At 40.1% G+C, this 23,430-nt stretch overlaps 1 protein-coding gene across 1 annotated transcript in view; it reads right to left on the bottom strand.

The window, feature by feature from the left end:
* Window positions 1-905: 905 nt before the first annotated feature.
* MCUB (mitochondrial calcium uniporter dominant negative subunit beta) overlaps window positions 906-23,430 on the bottom strand; it is a 96,551-nt gene continuing 74,026 nt past the window's right edge. Inside the window, exons 3-9 of the mRNA XM_025465899.3 lie at window positions 22,370-22,445; window positions 21,297-21,467; window positions 17,152-17,256; window positions 5,070-5,230; window positions 3,504-3,707; window positions 2,947-3,063; window positions 906-1,128 (exon numbers count right to left, since the gene is read on the bottom strand). Of these exons, the coding sequence (XP_025321684.1) occupies window positions 1,051-1,128; window positions 2,947-3,063; window positions 3,504-3,707; window positions 5,070-5,230; window positions 17,152-17,256; window positions 21,297-21,467; window positions 22,370-22,445 (912 nt within the window). The 3' untranslated portion in view covers window positions 906-1,050. The remainder of the gene's footprint in view (window positions 1,129-2,946; window positions 3,064-3,503; window positions 3,708-5,069; window positions 5,231-17,151; window positions 17,257-21,296; window positions 21,468-22,369; window positions 22,446-23,430) is intronic.

Raw genomic sequence — 23,430 nt, 5'->3', positions numbered from 1 at the left:
GTTTGAATCTGACTTGATCGAAAGATAAACTCGGAAAACATTGGTGGCTTTGGGTATTTTGAATAGCAAATCAGGGTATCATCATTATCCTTCCAGGCCAATGGACTAACTACCATTAGTTGTAAATGCACAAAGATCTTTCTTCCACCATGAGTAGGTGCTGAAATCTGGCTCTGTGCACTTGGGCCAACTAGCCTCTCCATGCCTCCATTTCCTTATTATTAAACTGGGATTAAAAACAGCTACTTTTGGGGACGCCTGGGTGGCTCAGCAGTTGAGTGTCTGCCTGTGGCTCAGGGCATGATCCTGGAGTCCCAGGATCGAGTCCCACATCGGGCTCCCTGCATGGAGCCTGCTTCTCCCTCTGCCTGTGTCTCTGCCTCTCTCTGTGTCTCTCATGAATAAATAAAATCTTTTATTTTTTTTTAAATAAAATCTTTTAAAAACAAAACAAAAACAGCTACTTTCATAGGATATAGGATTACAAATAACGTATATGTAAAGTACCTACATCAGTACTTGATATTGTATCAATAGTATCTATATCTCAGTAAAATATTAGTTAAGATGAAACATTTCAAATGACATTTTATGATTTTACAATTTAGCTATGTTTCAGGATAAAGGTCTTCTTACTATTATGTACTTAAAAATAAATTAATGACAAGACAATTCTAAAGGAAACCTAAGAATGAGAGCAAATGCCAGGCACATGGACCACTCCACGTATGCAGGGGAATAAACATAACCCAGGAGGATGAGGACTCTTAGCTCAAGTGCCAAACCGCAGCAGCAGCTGCTCTGACTTTAATGGACACATCCAAGCTCCTTCTGGCATTAACCCTGGGCAAGTCATGTGAATCCACACACTAAAAATCTCAAGTGAGAACTTCAAAGAATACCTGTGTTTTGCAAGCATTTTTTTTAATTTAACAAAAGAGATTAAAACAATCAAATTCAAAGGAACTATGGGACTCAAAAAGTTCCAGTTTTTAAGTTGCAGAATCAACACGTACTGGAAAAAATTCAATGATATTTAAAAATGCAAGATTAATTCTTTCCATTGAGTTCCTTTCCTTGCATTCGCAAATAGAGAGAGTGGCGCACCTGTTTCAGCGACTCTGTAGCCTGTCAATGGGAAAAAGAAGAAACTACATGATCAGAGAGAATGAGAAACAGCATCAATGCACAAGAATTCTATAAATTTAACGTATCTTAGGTTAAACAAACAAATTTCAAGTACTAATGGCAAATATCTATAATATTTTGATGACTAGGGATCCTCTTTGAAAGAAAGAGTTTAAGGTTTCTAATATATCCTTCAAGTTCTTGCTATGTTCACGGTCCCCTTTACTATGGTTTTTCTAGTCCTTATGAAAAGAAAAGCACCCTGTGACCCATCAGTCTCCCTTCTTCCTCAATGTTATTACCTTAAAAAAAAAATACTTCACAGATGCTACTTTATTTATTTTGCACAGATGCTACTTTAAATCTTAAATGCCTGGGGCTATGAACTAGGTGGAAGAACATCCATCCCTTAGCTTTCTTGGATTAGATCCTTCAAATGTAAAAGTTCCCACTAATTAGAGATAAAATCATTGTATTTTTCCTAAGCAGTGCTTTTATAGAATGTAAAAGTTGTTAAAGGTTTCCTCATCCCCAATTCTTGGATTACACATTTAATTCTAGTAATAACTTGTTCTTCTAATTTGAGTGATGGGAAGTTTAGAAGGTACAGGTAACAAGAGATATTACGAACACTGGCTACTAAAAAAGCAGTGCAAGAGATTTTTACCAAAACTTTTTTCTTCTAAAATGACTAAGAAAAATTAAAAATTCACTTAATGTGTTGAGAAGCTACCATTAGCTATCATCTGAACAAAGCTAAAGAGTCCACTGGGGGCCAGCGTAAAAGCTGCCAAAGACACAAGTTGTGTCGAGGACCCTCAGAGCACAGGCTCCAGAGTCAGACTGTTGGGTTCATAGCCTGCTTTCCCCACTTTTTAACACTGTAGATACCTGGGCAAGGAACTAACACCTCTGTTTTCTCACTGGAAAGATGGAAAAGATGAAGGGAGGAATACCATATTGATTCTTTTATATTTAAGGAGAAGGAACTTTCAAATGCCTTTAAAAAAGCTTAAAATTTAGGGTATCTGGGTGGTTTAGTCAGTTAAACTGCCTTGGGCTCAGGTCATGATCCGGGGTTCTGGGGTGGAGCCCCACATTGGGCTTCCTACTCAGCGGGGAACTGCTTCTCCCTCTCCCTCCCGCTTCCCCTGCTCCCGTGTGCACTCTCTCTCAAAGAAATAATCTTTAAAAAGGAAAAAAAAAATTCTTTTTGGTATTCACCTTCCTAAAAGTCTAGTTTCTTTTATGTCCTTAAAAAGTTGGGCTTGAGAGGTGCCCGGGTGGCTCAGTCAGTTGAGCTTCGAACTCTTGATTTCAGCTCAGGTCATGATCTCAAGGTTGTGAGATCCACTCCCCCCCCGACCCCCACGTGGGGTTCCACAATGGGTGTGGAGCCCACTTAAGATTCTCTCCCTCTCTCTCCCTCTGCCCCTCCCCGTTCTAAAAAAAAAAAAAGTTGAGCTTGATAATTGGATTGTTTTCCTTAAAAGCACACTCAGAGAGTCAACAGAAATAAGACTGCTGCTGAAAACTATTATTTTACTATCTCAAAGTCATTTAAGACATTTTCCCACACATATTAGAAGATATCCCCAGGTAGAATACAGGAATCAAAACCAAAACTGTCAAAAAAAAAAAAAAACTGTCTGATATGAAATTAGCATCACACATGTCAGCTGTCTCACTGAGCAAAGCACAGTACATAGAAGTCTATCTAGGACCAAGGACCAAGATTTAACTTGCAGATCTCCCCAATACGAAGTTCTGGCTCCCAAACAAGACCAGTTAGAAGATGTCATAGTTGCAATAAAGTACCTTAGCAAGATCTTCTTTTAACTTGTTGTACTGCACCACATCAAAATGTTGTTTCTTTGATTTTTTATGGAAGAAGTGAAGAAACTGCCTACTCTTAACAGCTGAGTAAGTATAATCCTAAGAGGAAAAAAAAAAAGAACATATGAACATAATGTCTCTGCAAGAAAGACACTTGCCTTAGCAACACTAAAGCAAAAGAAGGCAGATGAGTAAAATATTTGCAGTGGCCAACAGAGAAAGCATAAGGCAACACAACTGAAACATTTTGTCTTGCTTGAGATCAGCTGCTGCTTTCAAAAGCAAGCATGCTGGGAAGAGAAATCACACATATTCGGATAGAAAGAAAAAGAAAACTGTTTTAGCAAAATCATCATGCAATAAAGCTAAAGTTACTGAGTGTTTCTGCAGTACATATTCAATCATATTTATAAAGGCACAGAACAAAATTTGATGTGTTTATCTCAGTGGAGAAATTTGTGAGCTATATTACTTCAGCTGGAGAAGGAATTATTTGCAAAACATGTTCCAACTTACCGTTTTCCTAACAAATGACTCACCTGTCGGGTGATTATAAAGTATGCAAAAAAGACCATGGAATTTGCAACTGTGATGAAGTAGGTCACTGGTTCCATAATATCCCAGGAGTACACCCACCAGGTGAGCCAGGCCAAGGCCCCGCCCTGAACGGACAACAGTGCTAACCCAGCCCACAGAAGTCTGCTAGTTTTAGCTTCTGAGCGAGCTTCGATTCCAGCTTTTATCTGAGGGGAGCGGGAAAGAGCTTGGGTCAGTTTATAGTGTACCAAATTAAGGGGAAATAAAAGAAGGAACAAGTAAAATCATACCTATCGGCATTATTTTAACAAGATCTGATTTAGGGAAAAGTTATGAAACATACACATTCATGAGTGATCACTTACTTCCAAGTCAGCCCAGAAATGACCCCTTTTTTAAATTGGCCTTTTGGGGAAAAAAATTAAAGAGTACAGAAGGGTATACAATGAAAAACTCAAGATGCTGTCCTCTGAAACCTAAAATTACATGCCTATCTTCTTTGATCTAGCAACTGCACTGCTAGGGATGCATCCTCTAGGTACACTTGCACACACGGTTCATTACAGATTCTCAAGAGTAGAAGACTGACACTTATCAATATTATCTGCTGAGCTATTGAGCAGCAGTAGTGTGGAAACTACACATCAATGTGCAGATCTTTCCAGATACACTGTTAGTGAAAAAAGGTGAGAAGAGTATGTGATAGTGTATGCCCTTTTCTGAAAAAGGGGACAAAATAATATATTTGTACTTGTGTATACACAGATGAAAAAAGTCTAAAAAGATCCATGGGTGTAAGGATATGGTAGGAGGAGGAAAACTTTCCACTGGCACCTTTCCAGATTTTCAAATCTTAATGCAAGTAAATATATTACCCACTTTTTAAAAAGTAAAAAATCAATCCAAGAAATATAATTTAAAAGCCCCTTGCTCTGCCATCCCTTGTATCCTTAGAGGATACTATCAAAGTTTATTTCCAGAAACTTCCTATTCAGATACAAAGATACACAGATGACACCCATCCATTTTTAAAAATCACAAATGGTATCACTGGTTTTAAAAGATGCAGGTTTTTCCCTTAAAACAGACTCCTCCACGCTTCTCCAAAGAAGTTTTTTTTTTCCTCCTCCACTAATGATTAACTTTTGGATGCTAGGAAGCCGGTGCTAACTCTCCAGCTGTACGTCTATAAGCAGGGCTGGAGCCACGGGCCTATCCTGTAAAAAAGAACCTGGAAGCACTGCAGCTAGTGTAGCCCGGCTCATATTGTCCTCATTTACAGAGAGGACAGTCTGGAGGGGCAGCGCAGCACACAGTTCAAGATGCAGCTCCAGTGGGGCCGCCAGAATTCATGTTCGGGCTCCACCACATTAGTAGCTATGCACCCTGTGGTCTCTGCTTCCTCACCTGAAGGATGACAAAGATAATAGAGTACCAAATGCACAGGCTCATCGTGAGGACTGAAGGAGAAAATGAGCATATGTGGAGCATTCACAAAAACATTCACTCCACAAGTGGTCAATCAACAGTATTATTTTCACACAGACTCAACTGTGACACTTTCCAACCTGTTCGAGAGGCCGCAGCTGTCCCTTCAGGTGGTCAATTTTCTCCAGTAAGAGGTGCTCTCGTTTTTTCTGAAACTCTTCTAAATGCAAAGCTGTAAACAGTCTATGAACCAAGGATTTCACATTTTCCATCTGAGTAGCATGTTCCATACTCAGTTTTTCTGAGAAAAGACAGAAAGGACACATAAGGCGGTCACCACACTTCTTCTACCAGGCTCTCCCAGTTCAGGGACTCCAACCTGTGTGCCTATGGCCGGCCACCCAGGCACCCCAAGTCCCAGGGAGGCATTTGGTATTGTCCTTTCTTCCTGTCTCAGGTGATCTGTCTCTCCCATAGAAAGAAAGTCTGGAATGACAAATTACTAGACGGTAGGCTTAAAACTATTTTTTGGGGGGTCTTTTTTCTTTTGTAATACGACTTTGCTATTTCTTTAAAAATCTTCAAATGGAAAAGGTACCCTTCTACCAGAATCCAGGTGCATGCCTCACCTAACACTTCTGGTTTACGGGTTCATTTTTTTGTTGTTGTTTTAAGTTTTTATTTAAATTCTAGTTACCGGGGATCCCTGGGTGGCTCAGCAGTTTGGCACCTGCCTTCGGCCCAGGGCGTGATCCTGGAGACCCGGGATCGAGTCCCACGTCAGACTCCCTGTGTGGAGCCTGCTTCTCCCTCTGCCTGTGTCTCTGCCTCTCTGTCTCTCTGTGTCTCTCATGAATAAATAAATAAAATCTTTAAAAAAAATAAATTCTAGTTACTTAACATATAGTGTAATATTGGTTTCAGGAGGAGAAATGTAGTGATTTATCACTTACATACAACACCCAGTGCTCATCACAAGTGCCCTCCTTATGGCTCATTTTTTATATCCAACCTCAACCTAAGATCCCTACCCCTTTACCCCAGGCATTTATCCAAAAATTATCTTAGGATGCACAGGGGAGGGAAGCTGGTGTACAAAAGTGTAAATGAAAGTTTAAAATACATTTGAAAAGCAAGTCAAGTATAAGTTCAACAAGATGTAGATCTGAAAGGAGGTTCATACTGCTAGGAAAGGAAGTCACAGTTTCTGAATGTTTAACAAAGTTCTTTTACATATGGATTTTCTCTTAATCCTTCTGCCACTCTGGGTCTACAAACACACAAAAACCGGGCTGTAATGCTCCTCTTCTGAGTGCTGTAGCTGTTCCCCAGTGCTGTTAGAGAACTGGAGGTGGGGGACACGGTGGGACATGGCAGGGCAGATCCGCCCACCTGCAGTGTGCATTTGTATCCACAGCAGGTTTAGGGCTCTGGAGTCAGGACTAGCCCAGTGAGCCTCCAGGGAGGATCAGCAGGCCTCGGAATTATTTCCCTTCCATTCTACCCACTGCCTTCAAGACTTTAGTGTAGTCTTAATCCCTTCTACATTCTAGGCTAAAGCTGCCAGGAAGTGGTGAGAAGCATAAGTTCTCTTCTAGACTTTTGAGATCTGTACAAGTCAGAGTCCTTTTGTTTTGGTGAAAAATGTACTGCTATTTAAAAAGTGTACAAAATTAAAAATAAAAATAAAAATAAAAATAAAAAGGTCTATATATATAAGAAAGGTATAGCTGGGGCATGATTTCGTCCCAAGCTGTGGAGTGTATCCAAGACAAAGCCAGACACTTAAGTGATAAGGACAGATTTTATCCAGCCAGCACTGTGATATGGAAGAGGGTCCAGTGTGAACTGAGCTCAACTTGTATTTGTGCAGAGGCAGCTGGGCGCTCTGGGGACAGAGGAGAGGATGGGGGGGGGGGGGGGCGGGGCTCAGTGGAGTCGGAGAAGTGGAAATCTACAGCCCGGGCCTGAGGATTCTTGGTGAAGGTTAGGGCGACTCGGCCATTTGGGCTGGTAACTGGCACTTAAGCAGAAGAGAAACAAACAGAAGGCAGTGTGGAAGTCGAGCAAGGCAGCCACCCAGCTGGGAGAAGAGCAAGCGTCAGCTCCCTGGACATTTGTGTTTCAAAGAGTAGTTTTCTCAGGTCCTTGAGATGACAGTTCTGGGAGGCCGAAGCTGTATACTTCAAAGGCATAGAGAAAGAATTTAGAATTGCAAGCTTTCTGAAGTAACTGCTAGAAGAAAACGTTCAGGGACCTGTCTGCCTATCACCAGGTTTTCCCTGAATGCACAAGAAGTTCTCCTGGCAGTGTTGCACTTCCCCAGGCAAGCATAATCCTGGGGATATGCCCTTATGCTGACAGAAACTATGCTGGGGTTTGTTCAAGTCTCTTGGGGGGTGGGGGTGGTAGGCAGGGGACTGGAGGTGAACAAAATCATCTGTGTGGAGAATCTGCCATCTTTATGGGTCCAGACTGAGGTCTAGTCAAGAAGAAGGCTCGGAGGCGTCTGGCTAATGTTTGGTCAAAGAGAGTCTTTGTTGGGTTACATGCAATGTTGATCTGAGCTCAGTGACAAGCTATGGTCTTTCAGAAATGGCACCGCAAAATTCATATGTTGTATTACCAATTTAAACATTTCCCTAAATAAAGAAACAAACGAGCATTTGTCTGTGGTATCTCCTAACAAAAACCAAAAACGAGAGACAATTACTCTTTTCTTTTTCTTCAGAAGCTGCTTATTCCTTTTATATGTGTCTTTAATACAGATTTCATTTTCATATACTGAATTTCTTTTTGTTGTTTTTTTTTTCATAGACTAAATTTCAAATCCAAATTTGCCAATGCTTTAGAGAAGGAACGGGGTTTAAATACATTTTTTAACTCCAAATTTACAATTTTATAAACTGAATTTTCTATTAGTCCTGTATAATTCCTCTGTCATTTTCCTGCCAACCGTACCTACTGTGCCCATTATTTTAATTCCCATTGTGAGACTGAGTCAGTCGGGTTTGGTGTTCAGTGAGGCATCTGGTGAGCCAGCACCATCCCAGCAACTGCCCCTCCAGGCAGGGAGGCAGCTCTCCTCCCAAGGAGATGGCAGGAAGGAGGTTGTAATTAGTCCACCTGGAACTAAAGGTGTATGTAACATGTTGGGGCCTGCAGGAGAGGAAGGACAAGTAGAACAAAAAGATGCCCTAAAATCATCGGTTTCCACTTGTATCCTCAAATACTCAACCCAGAGACCAGGAAACAGAAGACTTTCCAGAATGTGGGGTGATGTAGTTTTGGAATATAGGTGAGGTTTGGTGGGGTGAGGTCTGGAGCCAATGACCAAGAAAGAATTCTTGAGATGTCTTTGGTGTAAAATGGTGGTTTTATTAAAGCCTGGGGGCAGGACCCATGGGCAGGAAGAGCTGCTGCCCAGGGCTTGTGGGGGTGGCTGATTATATACTTGGGAGTTGGAGGTAAGGAAAAGGGAAGTTTCAAAAGGATTTTCACATGCTCAAGAGAACCTACAAGATATTGGAGGCCTGCCATTGTCAGTTAAAGATGGTTTTTCCCTCTAGTAAGGGAGCTTCCTGGAGGAATGTCACACATATCCCACCCAGAAGTTGGGGGAGGAGGTTTGCAGGGTGTAAGGTTGTGCTTTGTTCTCAGCTAGCCTTCTGTTCCCCATCATCAGGAACTCACCAGACACAAACTTTCTATCTTAACATGGGTTTTCATTTCTGTATTTATGAACTTCTAGCATCCTTCTCTCTTTGGGGTTTAATACTGCCCTGATTTTAAGAATTAACAGGGACGCCTGGGTGGCTCAGTGATTGAGCGCCTACCTTCAGCCCAGGGTGTGATCCTGGAGTCCCAGGATTGAGTCCCACATCAGGCTCCCTTCATGGAGCCTGCTTCTCCCTCTGCCTATGTCTCTGCCTCTCTCTTTGTCTGTGTCTCTCATGAATAAATAAAGTCTTTAAAAAAAGAAAAAAGAATTAACAGAAGAAAGTTCACAATTGTTGAAATGATGGATTCATTTTAATTTCTCTATACTTGTGTTTGAAAATAACATAAAATTTTCAAACATACAATTAAAATTTTTAAAAATCAGTAGATTTTTAAAAATTTAAAAAAACAATTTTTTAGGGATTTTTAAAATCCCTTTCTTCAAGGGATCTTCAGAGAAATGGCTGACATCAATGCTGGGGTACAAGATCAGCCTGGATCATCTAATTATACCAGAAAGAAAAAGCCTGAAATCAAAATGGGGGCAAGTCACAAGACATGGGTGCCATGGTGTTCAAATTGTACCAGTTAATTAGTGGGTGCCCCTGAAGCGCCTTATGATTTGCTCCCATTTCTCTCTGTTACAGCATTTATTCTTTTTTAATCTAAATCCCCTCCCCTTTTCCCTTTTCACTGGCATCTATTGATAATTCTTGGCTGATGCAGAATTTGGAGGAATCTGCTTGCAATATGACAACTTTTCGATTCCAGCAGCCCTCCCATTTGCCAGTCAGCACTTGGCATTCTAACTATAAACAAGAGCCTTCCCTTATTTATTGATCTATTTAGTCATCTATTTTTTCAGGCACAGGCTTATGAATTCCTTTCTGCTGTCCCCAGCAGTCTACGGTCACAACTTACTGGGAACAGAAGCCTCCAGAGCTAATACTGGCAGGAACACTTCAGCATAACTGGTGAATTGCTGGAGGCTCAGTGCTGACCAGTTTGAGAAATAAAAACCTCACAGGCATTCACTAGTTTTATCTCCAGGAGCCCCCACAGGGTTCTCACAGTGAAGATCAGAGATCCACATAATCTGGTGCTTGGCTCAGGGAGAGGGGAAAAGTAACCATTCTGGATCAGCCCCCAAGCAACTTTCTCCTAGCAAGGAAACTACTTTACCAGAGCCTTATCTGGCTGGAAGAAGGGCAATTAGCTACTCCCAGCCCCCTCTAGCCCACCCGGATCACAAAGGAAGGGAAAAATAAAGTGGCTAAGAAACTCTACTGTAAGCTGCAGCCCAGGAATTCTGGCCCAATAAAATATCCGAGATTCAGTCATAAGTTTATACAATGCTCCTCCCCCCACCCCCAAGACCCTACCATCACACCAACAGGGCTGCAGTTCTGTGCAAGACGCAGACCCTAAGAAAGAATTTCTAGGGAAACTCCGAGACAACACAGAAGAGAAAAACAGGGGCACAAGAAGAAACACAGACCTCCGATACCTACAGCTATAGGCCAACAGCCTCTTAGCCAGATACATATAAAACCTCACGTTAAACGCCTCCTTGCTTCAGGTTCTACTACACAACACATCATGTCCAACTTTCTTTCTTTCTTTTTTTTTTAATTATTTATTCATGAAAGACACAGAGAGAGGCAAAGACATAGGCAGAGGGAGAAGCAGGCTCCATGCAGGGAGCCTGATGCGGAACTCGATACCGGGACACCAGGATCACGCCCTGGGCCAAAGACAGACACTCAACCACTGAGCCACCCTGGCGTCCCATCATGTCCAATTTTCAACAAAAAATTATACAGCAAGGGGAAAAAGCAAGGTGTATCATATTTAAACTGCAGAAAATCAAAGATAAAGAAACCACTAAAAACCCAAGGAAAGAACACCTTCCCTACAGAAGAGCACAGATAAAGCAGATACCTGACTCCCCTCAGAGTTGGTACCAGCAGGGAAGGAGACAGGGAAAAACCAAGCTTTGAAGAGTAATAAAGGAAATTTTCAACTTCATGTCTTGGTCCTATATTTACCATCTACCAAGGTCAAAAGGACTTGGCAAAACCTCAAAGTACCGGCTCTATACACTGTACATCTGCTTCATTAAAGAAAATTACCCTGGAAGAACATACTGAACACAGAAGATAAAGGAAGAAACTTCCCTGGTTCCCACAAGATTAAAGTCCTACAGCCTTGCATATATTAGAAACTTAAGATGTCAGCAACTTTCTGAAATGTCCTTTGTCTAATGATTTGTAACTTTTTATAAAAAAAAGATTTTATGTATTTATTCATGAGAGACACAGAGAGAGAAAGAGAGAGAGGCAGAGACACAGGCAGAGGGAGAAGCAGGCTCCATGCAGGGAGCCTGATGTGGGACTCAATCCTAGGACTTCAGGATCATGCCCCAGGCTGAAGGCAGGCGCTGAACGGCTGAGCCACCCAGGGATCCCCGATTTGTAACTTTTTATGTAAAAAAAAAAAAAAAAAAAAGTAAAAACTCTGCACCAAATGTTCCTTTGACAGAGTACCCACTGCTTTGTGAAGACAAGCAGTTGTCCCAACTTAGACTCCAATAAAATCCTCTTTCTGTTAGAAACTCTAAAAGATGTGTTCATTCTGTGTCAACATGAGAAAAAAAACACAAACCTAGAATGCTGCTATCCCACCAAATGATCCTTCAAAAGTGAAGGAGAAATGCAGACTTTCTCAAACAAAAATTGATAATTTGTTGCCAATGGGCTTGCCTTGCAAGAAGTGTTAAAAGTGAAGGAAAGGGGGGTTGCCCAGGTGGCTCAGAGGTTCAGCGTCTGCCTTCCGCCCAGGGTGTGATCCTGGAGTCCCGGGATCAAGTCCCACATCAGGCTCCCTGCATGGAGCCCGCTTCTCCCTCTGCCTTGTCTCTGCCTCTCTCTGTGTCTCCCATGAATAAATAAATAAAATCTTAAAAAAAAAAAAAAGTGAAGGAAAGGACAATGATACAAGGTCAGAAACCTAGATCTACATAAAGGAATTCTACATTAAAGAAAGAATAAGGGAAGATAAAATTATTTTTCTTTTTGCTTATTAATTCAGCTAACAACAGTCTGTTCAAAATAATAGCAGCAAAAGTATATTCAATGCTTATTGCTTATATATGAGTGAAATGAATAACAAGGGATGGGAAGAAAGAATTAGAAATACATAGTATTACAAGGTACTTGCAATGCCTGTGAAACAATCCATCTAGTGTTATTTGAAAGTGGATTTGGGAGTGCCTGTCTGGCTCAGCTGGTAGTACGTGTGACTCTTGGTCTCAAGGTTATAAATTCAAGCCACAGTGGGTATAGAGATTACTTAAAATCTTTAGGGGAGCCTTGGTGGTTCAGATGGTTATATCCATTCAGGTCTTGATCTCAGGGTTCTGAGTTCAAGCCCTGAACGCGGCTCCATACTAAGTGTGGAGTCTATTTAGGGAAAAAAACTTAAAAAAAAAAAAAAAAAGTGGATTTGGGTTAATTGCAAACTATATTGCAAAATCTAGGGCAATCACTGAAAAATGTAAAATTTAAAAGTATCACTGATATGCTATAAAAGAAAAATGGAATCATAAAATTCATGAGAAAATTCAACAGAAGGCAGGGCACCAGGTGGCTCAGATCGCAATCTTGGGGTGCTGGGATCGAGCCTGTGTCGGGCTCCCTGCTTAGCAGAGAGTCCGCTTCTCCATCTCCCTCTGCTTATGTCTCTGCCTCTCTGTCTCTCTTATGAAAAAATAAATCCTTTTTTTTTTTTTTAAAGAAAAGAACAAAGAAGAGTATTACATAATTACATAAGGGAGTCAATTCTTCAAGCAAACATAGCAACCCTTAATGTATATGTAACTAACAATAAAGTGTCAAAATATGAGAGGCAAACCTGATAGAACTGCAAGGAGGAAGAAATAAATCCAATAACAGTTGGAGACTTCAATACTCTCTATCAGATATGGAGAGATCCAGCCAGAAAAAAAAAAAAAAAAAAAAAAAGACCCCAAAACATTAAGGACATAGCTACACTCAACAGTACTATCAATCATCTGGATAGAAGTAACATGTACAGACTATTTCATCCAACAACAGAGAACATACATACCTTTCAAGCTTACATGGAACATTCACCACGATAAATCTCACTTGGGGCCACATCCAAACAAATACAAAAGAATATAAATCCTACAATGTATGCTCTCAGACCACAATGGACTTTAAGAATAAATCAAAAAGAGGGCTGGAAAATCTCAAAATTTTTGGCAATTAAACAGCATACTTCTAAATAACACATGGGTGAAAGAAGAAATCAAGAAAAGTTACATGATATTTTGAACTACATGAAAATGAAAACACAACTTATCAAAATTTGTAGGATGAAACAAAGCAGTGCTCAGAGGGAAATTTATAGAATTGAAGGCATACATTAGAAAAGAAGAGACATCTAAAATCAATAATTTAAGTTTCCACTGTAGGTAACTAGAAAAAGAGAAGCACATTAAATTCAACATAAGCAGAAGAAAAGAAACAAAATTAGAGCAGAAATCAATGAAATCAAGGGGTGCTTGGCTAGCTCAGTCAGAAAAGCATACAACTCTTGATCCGGAGGTTGTGAGTTTGAGCCCCATGTTGGGTATAGAGATTACCTAAAAATAATTAAAAAAAAAAAAAGAATCAGTTAAATTTAGAACAGAAAATCAATAAAGAAAATCAATGAAACAAAAAGCTAGTTCTTTGGAGAGATCATTAAAATTGATAAACCCCTAGCCATGACAAGAGAAAAAGGGAAGACACAAATTACTCATATCAGAAATGAAAGAAAAAACATCATTATAGATCCAATGAACATTTAAAGGATAATAAAGGAAATTCTGAATAACCCCACGCTTGCAAATTTAATAACTCAGATTAAAAGGATCCATTCTTTGAAAAGACACATTGGCAAAATACACACAAGAAAAAATAGACAAGATGAATAAGCCTGTATCTATTTTAAAAATTGAATCATTAACTAATAACCTGCCAAAATGGAAAGCACTAGACCCAGATGAGTTCACTGAAGAATTCTATTCAACATTGAAGTATGATATTATACCAATTCTCTACAATCCCTTCCAGAAGATAGAAGCAGAAGGAATGATTCCTAACTCATTCTATGAGACATTACCCTAATGCAAAAATCAGATAAGGACATTACAGGAAAAGAAAATTAACGATCAGGGTCTCTGATGAACAAAGTTGCAAAAATCCTCAACAAAGTATTAGTAAACTGAATCCAGCGATGTATAAAAACAATTATGCATCACAACCAACTGGGATTTATTACAGATATGGAAGGTTGGTTCAACTTTCCAAAGCCAATTAATGCAATCCATTACATCAAAAAGCCAAAGAAGAAAAATCACGTGATCATACCAATAAATGGAGAAATACATTTGAAAAAAATCCAGTACCTATTCATGATGACAACCCTCAGCAAAGCAGGAATAGAGAGGAACTTCCTCAACTTGTTAATAACGTATTTAATGATGAGAAACTTAAAGCTTTCCTGCCAAGACCAGGAAAAAAGCTAGGTATCTCCTCTCACTACTCTTCTCTAAATCATATGCCAAGTCCTAGCTAATGAAGTAAAAAAAAAAAAAAAAAAAAAGAAAAGAAAAGAAAAGAAAAAAAAGATATAAAAGTGAACAGATTGTAAAGAAATAGAACTTTGTTCACAGATGACAGACTGTCTATGTAGAAAATGTGGAAGAATTGACAAAACAAAACTGCTGAAACTAATAAGCAATTATAGCAAAATTGCAGTATACAAGGCTAGTATATAAAAGCCAATCACTTTATAACACACGAGCAAGTGGAATTTGGAAATTAAAATATATTACCATTTACATCATCACCTAAAAAATGGAAATACTTAGGTATAAATGTAACAAGCTATGATCAAGATCCTTATGAGGAAAACTATAGAACTCTGGTGAAAGGCATCAAAGAAGAACCAAATAAATGGAGAGATGTTCCCATGTTCATGGGAAGTAGGACTTGATACTGACAACTTTATCTATACATTCAGCATAGTCCAAATCAAGATTCCAGCAAGGTATTTTGTGGTTATCAACAAACTGATTCTAAAGTTTAAATGGGAAGTCAAAAGATCTAGAATAGCCAGCTCAGTATGGAAGAAAAATAGAGAATTGACACTACTCAATTCCAAGACTTACTATAAAGCTATAGTAGTCAAGACAGCCTGATATTGGTAAAGGAATGAACAGGTCAATAGAATTGAATAGAGAGGGGATCCCCGGGTGGCCCAGCAGTTTAGTGCCTGCCTTTGGCCTGGGGTGTGATCCTGGAGTCCCGGGATCAAGTTGGAGTTCCAGGATCAAGTCCCACGTCGGGCTCCCTGCATGGAGCCTGCTTCTCCCTCTGCCTGTGTCTCTGCCTCTTTCTCTCTCTCTCTCTCTCTTTCTCTTTCTGTGACTCTTATGGATGAATAAATAAAATCTTAAAAAAAAAAAAAAAGAATTGAATAGACAGCCCAGAAACAGACCCATATAAATATAGTCAACTGGTCTTTGACAAAGGAGCAAAGGCAATACAATAAAGACTGCCTTTTCAACAAATGGTGCTGGAAGAATTAGCCATTCACATGCAAAAGGCAAACAGAAAGAAAGAATCTAGATTCAGACCGTATATCCTTCACAAAAATTAACTCAAAATGGATCACAGACTTAAATGTAAAATGCAAAATCATATAACCCCTAGAGCATTGGAGAAAACCTTGATGAATCTGGGTATGAGGATGACTTGTTATGTATACCAAGGGTACAATCCATGAAAGAAATAAATGATATACTGGGTTTCATTAAAATTGAAACCTCTGCTCTACAAAAGACAATGCCAAGAGAATGAGAAGACAAGCTACAGATAGGGGAAAAAAAACATTTGCAAAGGAGAGATTTGAACTGTTATCTAAAATATGCAAAACAATCTTAAATCTACAATGAAAAATGGACAACTTGCTTAAAAAATGGGCCAAGGACTTGAAAAGACACCTCACCAAAGAATACAATAAGCATTTGAAATCATATGCCATTAAGCAAGTGCAAGTTAAGAAAAAATAAGCTATTACACACCTATTAGAATGGTCAAAATCCAAAACGCTGACAACACTAAATGCTGAAAAGGAGGTGGGGTAGAGCAGCAGTAACTCTCACACACTGCTGAGGGACATGCAAAATGGTACAGCCACTTTGGAAGAAAGTTTGCCACTTTCTTACAAAACCAAACATACTGGTTTTTTTTTTTTTAAGATTTTATTTATTTATTCATGAAAGAGAGAGAGAGCGAGAGAGGGTGGTAGATGGAGAAGCAGGCTCCCCACAAGGAGCCCGATGTGGGACTTGATCCCAGATCCCGGGATCACACCCCGAGACAAAGACGGACACTCAACCACTGAGCCACCCAGATGTCCCTAAACATACTCTAATTATACAATCCAGCAATCATACTCCTTGGCATTTACCTTAAAGAATCAAAAACTTACGAATACACAAAATCTTGCAAATGTCACATCTTATATGATACCAGCTATATAACATTCTCAAAAAGGCAAAACTATGGACACAGTAAAAAGATTAGCAGTTGCCAGGGGTTGAAGGGGTAGAAGGGATGAATGGGCACATCACAGAGGACTTTTGGGTAGTGGAGTACTCTGTATGATACTATAATGGTGGATGTATGTCATTATACATTTATTAAAACTCAAGAGTGAACCCAAATGTCAACTATGAACTTTGAGTAATGATGGGCCAGTGTAGGTTCATGGATTATAACAAATGTACCACTCTGTTGCCTGACAGTGGGGGAGGCTATGGGGTGGTGGACAGAGAGTTTATGGGAACTGTATACTATCTGCTCAATCTTACTATGAACCTACTAAAACTACTCTAAGAAAAATCAAGTCTGGGGATCCCTGGGTGGCTTAGAGGTTTCGCACCTGCCTTTGGCCCAGGGCGCGATCCTGGAGTCCTGGGATCAAGTCCCACACCGGGCTCCCTACATTGAGCCTGTTTCTCCCTCTGCCTGTGTCTCTGCCTCTCTATCATAAATAAATAAAAAAATAAATCTTAAAAAAAAAAAAAGAAAAATCAAGTCTATTTTTTAAAAAAGAGTTAAGCACGATACAATTGATATGCACTTGGATTTTCAGGCCCACTTCTTCTTAACCCAATAATGTCAGGTTAAGCATTCAAGATCCCAAAGTGAAGTCTTAAAACTATAAAAAGAGTGTATGACACTAAAATCCCTGCTGGGCAACTGCTATTGATCATTCATACCCCTGCTAGCAAAACTTAAATATCGGTTATCAAAAGCCTTCTTGGTTATTTGGTTAATTAAGAAGGTTCTTAAGCTTGCTCCCTGTAAAAGTCCCACAATTAAAAGGGAAATGTTGAGATGGTTGCATAGCTGTATCTCTTACCTCTCTTGGGGCACTGTACATCATATGGTACTTTGTTAATGACAAGTTTAAAATCATTCATTAGCAAAATTTCCATCAAGGTCGAAGCTGGAATTTCACTGCCATCTGAAAGAAAATACATAATGTAAAAATATGACCTTGTTTTATTATTATTTTTTAAATTTTTATTTATTTATGATAGTCACAGAGAGAGAGAGAGAGAGAGACGCAGAGACATAGGCAGAGGGAGAAGCAGGCTCCATGCACTGGGAGCCCGACGTGGGATTCGATCCCGGGTCTCCAGAATCGCGCCCTGGGCCAAAGGCAGGCGCTAAACCGCTGTGCCACCCAGGGATCCCTATGTTCTCGTTTTAAATGGTGAAAACCATTTTCCAACATATAGAAAATATTTACTAACCAGGTCTTTACAATACAGTAGTGGACATTTTCATTTTGGAGGGCTCTCCATATCCAATACTGTTCCCATGGTGAGGAATCCTCCCTTCCTGCTCTACCTCGCATTACACAGGACCACACAGAGCAGGCAGGTGCTCCCTCTCTCACTTGGTCAGCTGGGCTGGGATCCAGGCAGATATTCCTAGTGAGACTTTATCTGCACAAGGTCACATAAAGCCTCAAGGAAGGTGGGAACACTTCACAGCAAGGCTAGAGCAGCAGAGGTGACATATAGGGGGTGCAGGTGTCAGCAGAGCCCATCAGGTGGATCCTAGGCTAACCTGGTCTTTGTTCTGTTCTACCCCTGCCTTCTTCTGAGCCTGGTTCTCTGTGAATTCCAATCTCCAGAATCTACTGACACACTCCTCTGCTCAGCCAGAGTCCATGTCTGCTGGCCCCTGATTGGTATGTGTAAGGCACACAGATAATAACATTTAGAAGCCTTTTAATTATTAGAGGTGACTGATTTGTTAAAACTTAGTGGCCAAACAGCACCACCAACCACTACCACAGAGGGCTCCCTGCTATTCTAGCTGGGGAAAGGTGAAGAGGCAAAGCTTCCAGGAGGGAAGCGTGATGATGTCACCTCAACTGATGAACAGGAACCCAGTATCAGCAGGGATACTGATAAACATAATTAAACCTAAGGAGTCAATCTGTGTATGTGTGGTTTTCATAGTAACTGCAAATACCCTAGGAACAATTGGGAGGGGGTGGGGAACCTCTTGAAAAATTTTAACCTCAGTGTGGTGTGCTTGGCATAGCTTCTTATATAGCCTAGTTTTTATTATATTTTTTAAGTTAAAAAAGTGTAGTACACTTTAATGCAACCCAGGTGTTAAGAAAGCAAATTCACTGAATAAGCAACAAACTGGTGGTAGATAAGGGTTTCTCTATCATTATCCCTTTAGAACAGTCCACACATTAGTGATATAAAGCTCAGGACAGTTATCTTCTCTTAGCCCGGCATTTGCCTGGCTACATTCAACTAAAGCTATTTCGGCTATATTAATATGTATGACAACAATAATGCTGCTAGCAAAATCAGGAAGAACCTGGTTGTCTGCCTCCTGTCTGGCTCTCTCTAATTCTTTTGTTCCAGAAGGCAGCAAGTCAAGTCTGCACCTGGGTCTGTTCCTTGAATTTGGCTGTTTGGGTTCCTGTTCATCAGTTGGGGTGACATCATTTTCCCAGGAATTGCCAAATAATTCAACCCACACTATGGGCAAAACTGTGACAAGCTTAGAACACTCTTTTCAAGCCCAGATTAAATGCAGGCAAATTCCACCCACAGAGAGCCTCTCTCTTTTTAAAGATCAGCAACACACCAAATCATTTTATATGACTTTGCAAGTGTCATTTAAAAATTTACATTTAAATGACTTCAAACCTACTCCTTAAAATATGACTATAAATAGCAATCACCTGAGTGCGATTTCTCAGTTGAAGTACTACATTATCCTTTATACAGCAAAAGATTTATGTGAAACACTTTTAAGGACCTAATGATACAGTCTTGAATTTTCTACCGATTCTTGGGTAAGTATTGATTTAAACCCCAATAAAGTGTTTTCACTCAGTCTCAAGAGCCCTTTTTTCTAAGATTCCTGTCTTTCCCTTTATGCTTTATGTTTCAAAGCTACTCAGATTTTTAGAAACAAGCACGGTACATGTCAATCACCGCTTTAATCTTGCTTATTTCATTCACTGAAGGAACACTTAGATGAGTACATATACCATCAGACAAGGACTGTGCTCGGTGCCCTTCTGGGCACAGGGGCTTGCAGCTGCCAGCTCTTGGAAGCTTAGCAAGCAGGCTCTGGCCCCTGGGCTTTGAGGGCTCCTGTGACCATTCAGTCTAGTTCAGAGAAGGAGCACTAGGCCACTGTGGTTAGAGGACTAAAACCTTATATTCTGATCCTGGTTTTGTCAGGAAGAAAGCTCCCCTTGCAGTTAAATCCAAAGTCCTTACCATAACCTACAATAAAGCTTTCCTCCCTCCCACCAATACTTCACCCAGCTGCCTCCTTTACAGCCACCGAGGCTTGACTCTCACAACTGGGCCTCTGCCAGGAGGGCTCCCCCATTTACACAGCTCCCCCTTCTCTTTGGTCTTCCTTCCAACCTGGAACATCACATCCCCCCCCCCAAACCCTGCCTTCCTGAGAGCATCTCCTCCCATACCTCCCTCCCAACTCCCCATTCTGAAGGCACCTCCTCCCACAGCACAACCCCCCCCCACTCTAGAGTATCTTCCCCCACCACATAAACACCCACTCTGTAAGCATCTCCTCCCATTACCATGCCCCACCACACCTCACTCCATGACTCTGTGAGCAACTCCCTGCCCTGCCAAACTCCCCATTCTGTGAGCACCTCCCACCCCACAACACCTCCACTCCAGAGCATCTCCCCACACTACATAAACACCCACTCTGCAAGCATCTCCCCCCTCCACCACATACAAATCCACTCTGAGAGCACCTCCCACCCAACACAGCCCCACTCTGCTTTTTCTCTGTAATAGTCATTATCTAACATACTACATATTTTCGTTACCTTTTTCTTTCTCCTCTTAAAATATAACCTCAAGAAGAGCAGGACTTTTATCTCTATTGTTCTTTGCTCTGCCTCTGGCACCTAGCAGTGCCTGGAATATATTAGATGCTCAATTTGTTGAGTAAATAAATTCTTAATCTCTATTTTTCTGCTTCTATATCTATCCCTCATTTGGCTCTAAACTTGGATAGGGAAGATGATTTCCTTTTCAAAACTGCAACAGTAATCACTAATGCTTAAATAATTTTACTCTAAGCATGTCAAACTACAATAAAATAAAAATGTAAATTTGGTCATTTATCGCTATTTATAGCCTCTATGCTGGGCTGGGTTAAAGAATTCTTTATTCTATTTTAGGGGCAGTAGGTTCAAGACCACTTCAGACCATGAGGGCATAAAAGCTATACCCTAAAACTTGAAATGTCTAGTTATTAACCATCTCTACTGGTATTAACAAAATATATATATATATATATATATATATATATATATATACACACACACACACACACACACATATACACATATATATGTATATATATATATATTCTTCCTGAAAACTAATTCCATCAGAAAATATATGAGATCAAAACTGCTTTAAGGGGATCCCTGGGTGGCTCAGCAGTTTAGCGCTTGCCTTTGGTCCAGGGCGTGATCCCGGAGATACAGGATCGAGTCCCACATTGGGCTCCCTGCATGGAGCCTGCTTCTCCCTCTGCCTGTGTCTCTGCCTCTCTGTCTGTGCCTCTCATGAATAAATAAATAAAATATTTTTTTTTAAAAAATAAAGATTAATGAATGATTTGTGTAATTATTCACTAGCTATTCTAATCATTAAAACTGCATTTTGTTTTCTGATTATTCAAATTGTGCTGAAATTTACATGCTAATGACTGTCATTAAAATTTCCTCAGAAAAAATTTTTGGACTAAGTTTATAAAATAAGTAACTGACACTTATGTTAAACCTATTCCATTAACTCTTTATTCAACAGAGTTAATTTTTTTATATTACTGATATACAAAAATGGAAGACACAATAAAGGCCAACTATTTATTATATAATGAATTAAAGAATCAACTGTCTAGAATAAAAACAAAACAAAGGTTCAGAAGAAGAGAAAAAGACAAATTGAAAAAATATATATGTACCTGCTGTGAAGATGGCTGCAGTTTTGACACCTTTATCTTCATTTTGTAGGTCCTGAAGGAATGAACCAACTGTTGATAACATTGGTTTGACCACAAATTGACAGCGCTCTTTTCTGGATGGCAAAGTGAGTGTTATCAAGGGAAGTCCATGTCTATAATTAACTGTTACTTCTGGTGAAGAAAAAAAGCAGGAATATAGGAATGGATAAAACTTAATTTTTATATTATTTATTTATTTATTTTAAAGATTTTATTTATTTATTCATGAGAGAGACACACACACAGAGGTAGAGACATAGGCAGAGGGACAAGCAGGCTCCATGCAGGGAGCCTGATGTGGGACTTGATCCTGGAACTCCAGGATCACGCCCTGGGCTGAAGGCAGGCGCTAAACGGCTGAGCCACCCAGGGATCCCCAAAACTTAATTTTTAAAAAGCAATTTTAAAATACAAGATTCTATAAAAAATGCTTAAATGTGGAACTCCTAACCCTCTGAATTCCTATAATAGTGCCTTCATTATACTACAACTTACCTATTCTTTACCATTCAATAACATTTCATTAAGCAGACGTCTGCGTGGCTCAGCAGTTGAGCATCTGTCTGCCTTTGGCTCAGGGCGTGATCCCAGAGTCCCGGGATGGAGTCCCACCCATATCGTGCTCCCTGCATGGAGCGTGCTTCTCCCTCTGCCTGTGTCTCTGCCTCTCTGTGTCTCTCGTGAATAAATAAATAAAATCTTTTTATGAAAAAAAAAACATTTCATTAAGAATGTGTCACACTTTATTATAATTATCTGCTCAGTCTTGCCAGGTGAAGAGTTAAGTTCTTGAGGGCAGAAACTGCTTCTAATTCATCTATAACTCATCTGCTTGTCAGGGTAGGAGTTTGCCAAAAGACATCAGAGACATTAAGGCAGCAGAAAAGGGAAGACCTGAACTGGGGGCAGGGATGGGGAGAGTATGGAGAGGCACAAAGAAAAGTCCATTTTGCTCAAAATTCATACTCATCCTTTTATTTGGAAGAATGCAAAAACATTAGCATAGAGATCAAAGAAGTGATAAGAAAGCTTACCATCAGGGGGCACCACTGTACCATAAAAATGTGATTGATAGAATTTTAGATTTCCACACAGCTTCACACACAAAACCTGTAAGAAAGATGATTTTTTCTTTAGAAAAAGTGGGAAAGTTGAAATAAGTGTCTTTACCAGAAGATTTTTCTAAACTTACAGGATAAGCATGATAAACACTTCAGCTTCCCACACATACTCAGATAAGTAAGCCCTTAGAGAGAGGCTCACCAAACCTTTCTGCTTTGTTGTCCCATATGGTAGGCACTAGCCACACGTGACCATCAACATTAAAATTAACACTAATAATTCAGTTTCTCAGTCACTTTCACCACATTTCAAGTGTTCCATACATAGATCCAGGTGCCTATTGGCTACTGTATAAGCACAGAAACAGAACATTTCATCATCACAGAAAGTTCTACAGACAGTCCTGCTGGGCTTAGAACATCTAAAATGATTACTTTACGGGGAGCCTGGGTGGCTCAGTTGGTTAAACATCTGCCTTCAGCTCAGGTCATGGTCTCAGGGTCCCAGGATCCAGTCCCTCATTGGGATTCCTGCTCCACAGGGAGCCTGCTTCTCCTTCCTGCCTCTGCCACTGCACCCCTCCCACCTCTTTCTTATGAATAAATAAAAATAAAATCTTAGAAGAAAAAAATAAAATGGCTACTTTACTATGGGACATATTTTAGAGTTTGTGTTGGTGTTTGGTTTACAGTTGTACTGGGGCTTAAAGACTAGATGACATCACGGTGTGCTATGTAGATAAAGACACATTGGTAGTTGAAAGAAAGGGCACTGGAAAATTGGTTCATAGGCATTTGGCACTCAAAAGAACCTGTACCAGAGGTCACAAACCCCAGTCACAACATCCAGTTTTTTTCTTTTTAAGTAGGCTCCACGTCAGCATGGAACCAAACACAGGGCTTGAACTCACAACCCTGAAAATCAAGACCTGAGCTGAAATCAAGAGTTGACATATGTACTGACTGAGCCATCAGGTATCCGAACATCCAGTGATTTTAACATATCACCTTGCAAAGGGTTTATTAATAATAAA

Source organism: Canis lupus, chromosome 32 (genome assembly GCF_003254725.2).
Source record: "Canis lupus dingo isolate Sandy chromosome 32, ASM325472v2, whole genome shotgun sequence".
Taxonomy (NCBI): domain Eukaryota; kingdom Metazoa; phylum Chordata; class Mammalia; order Carnivora; family Canidae; genus Canis; species Canis lupus.
Note: the sequence above shows the minus strand (reverse complement) of the source record. Positions and strands in the feature narration are given on the sequence as shown.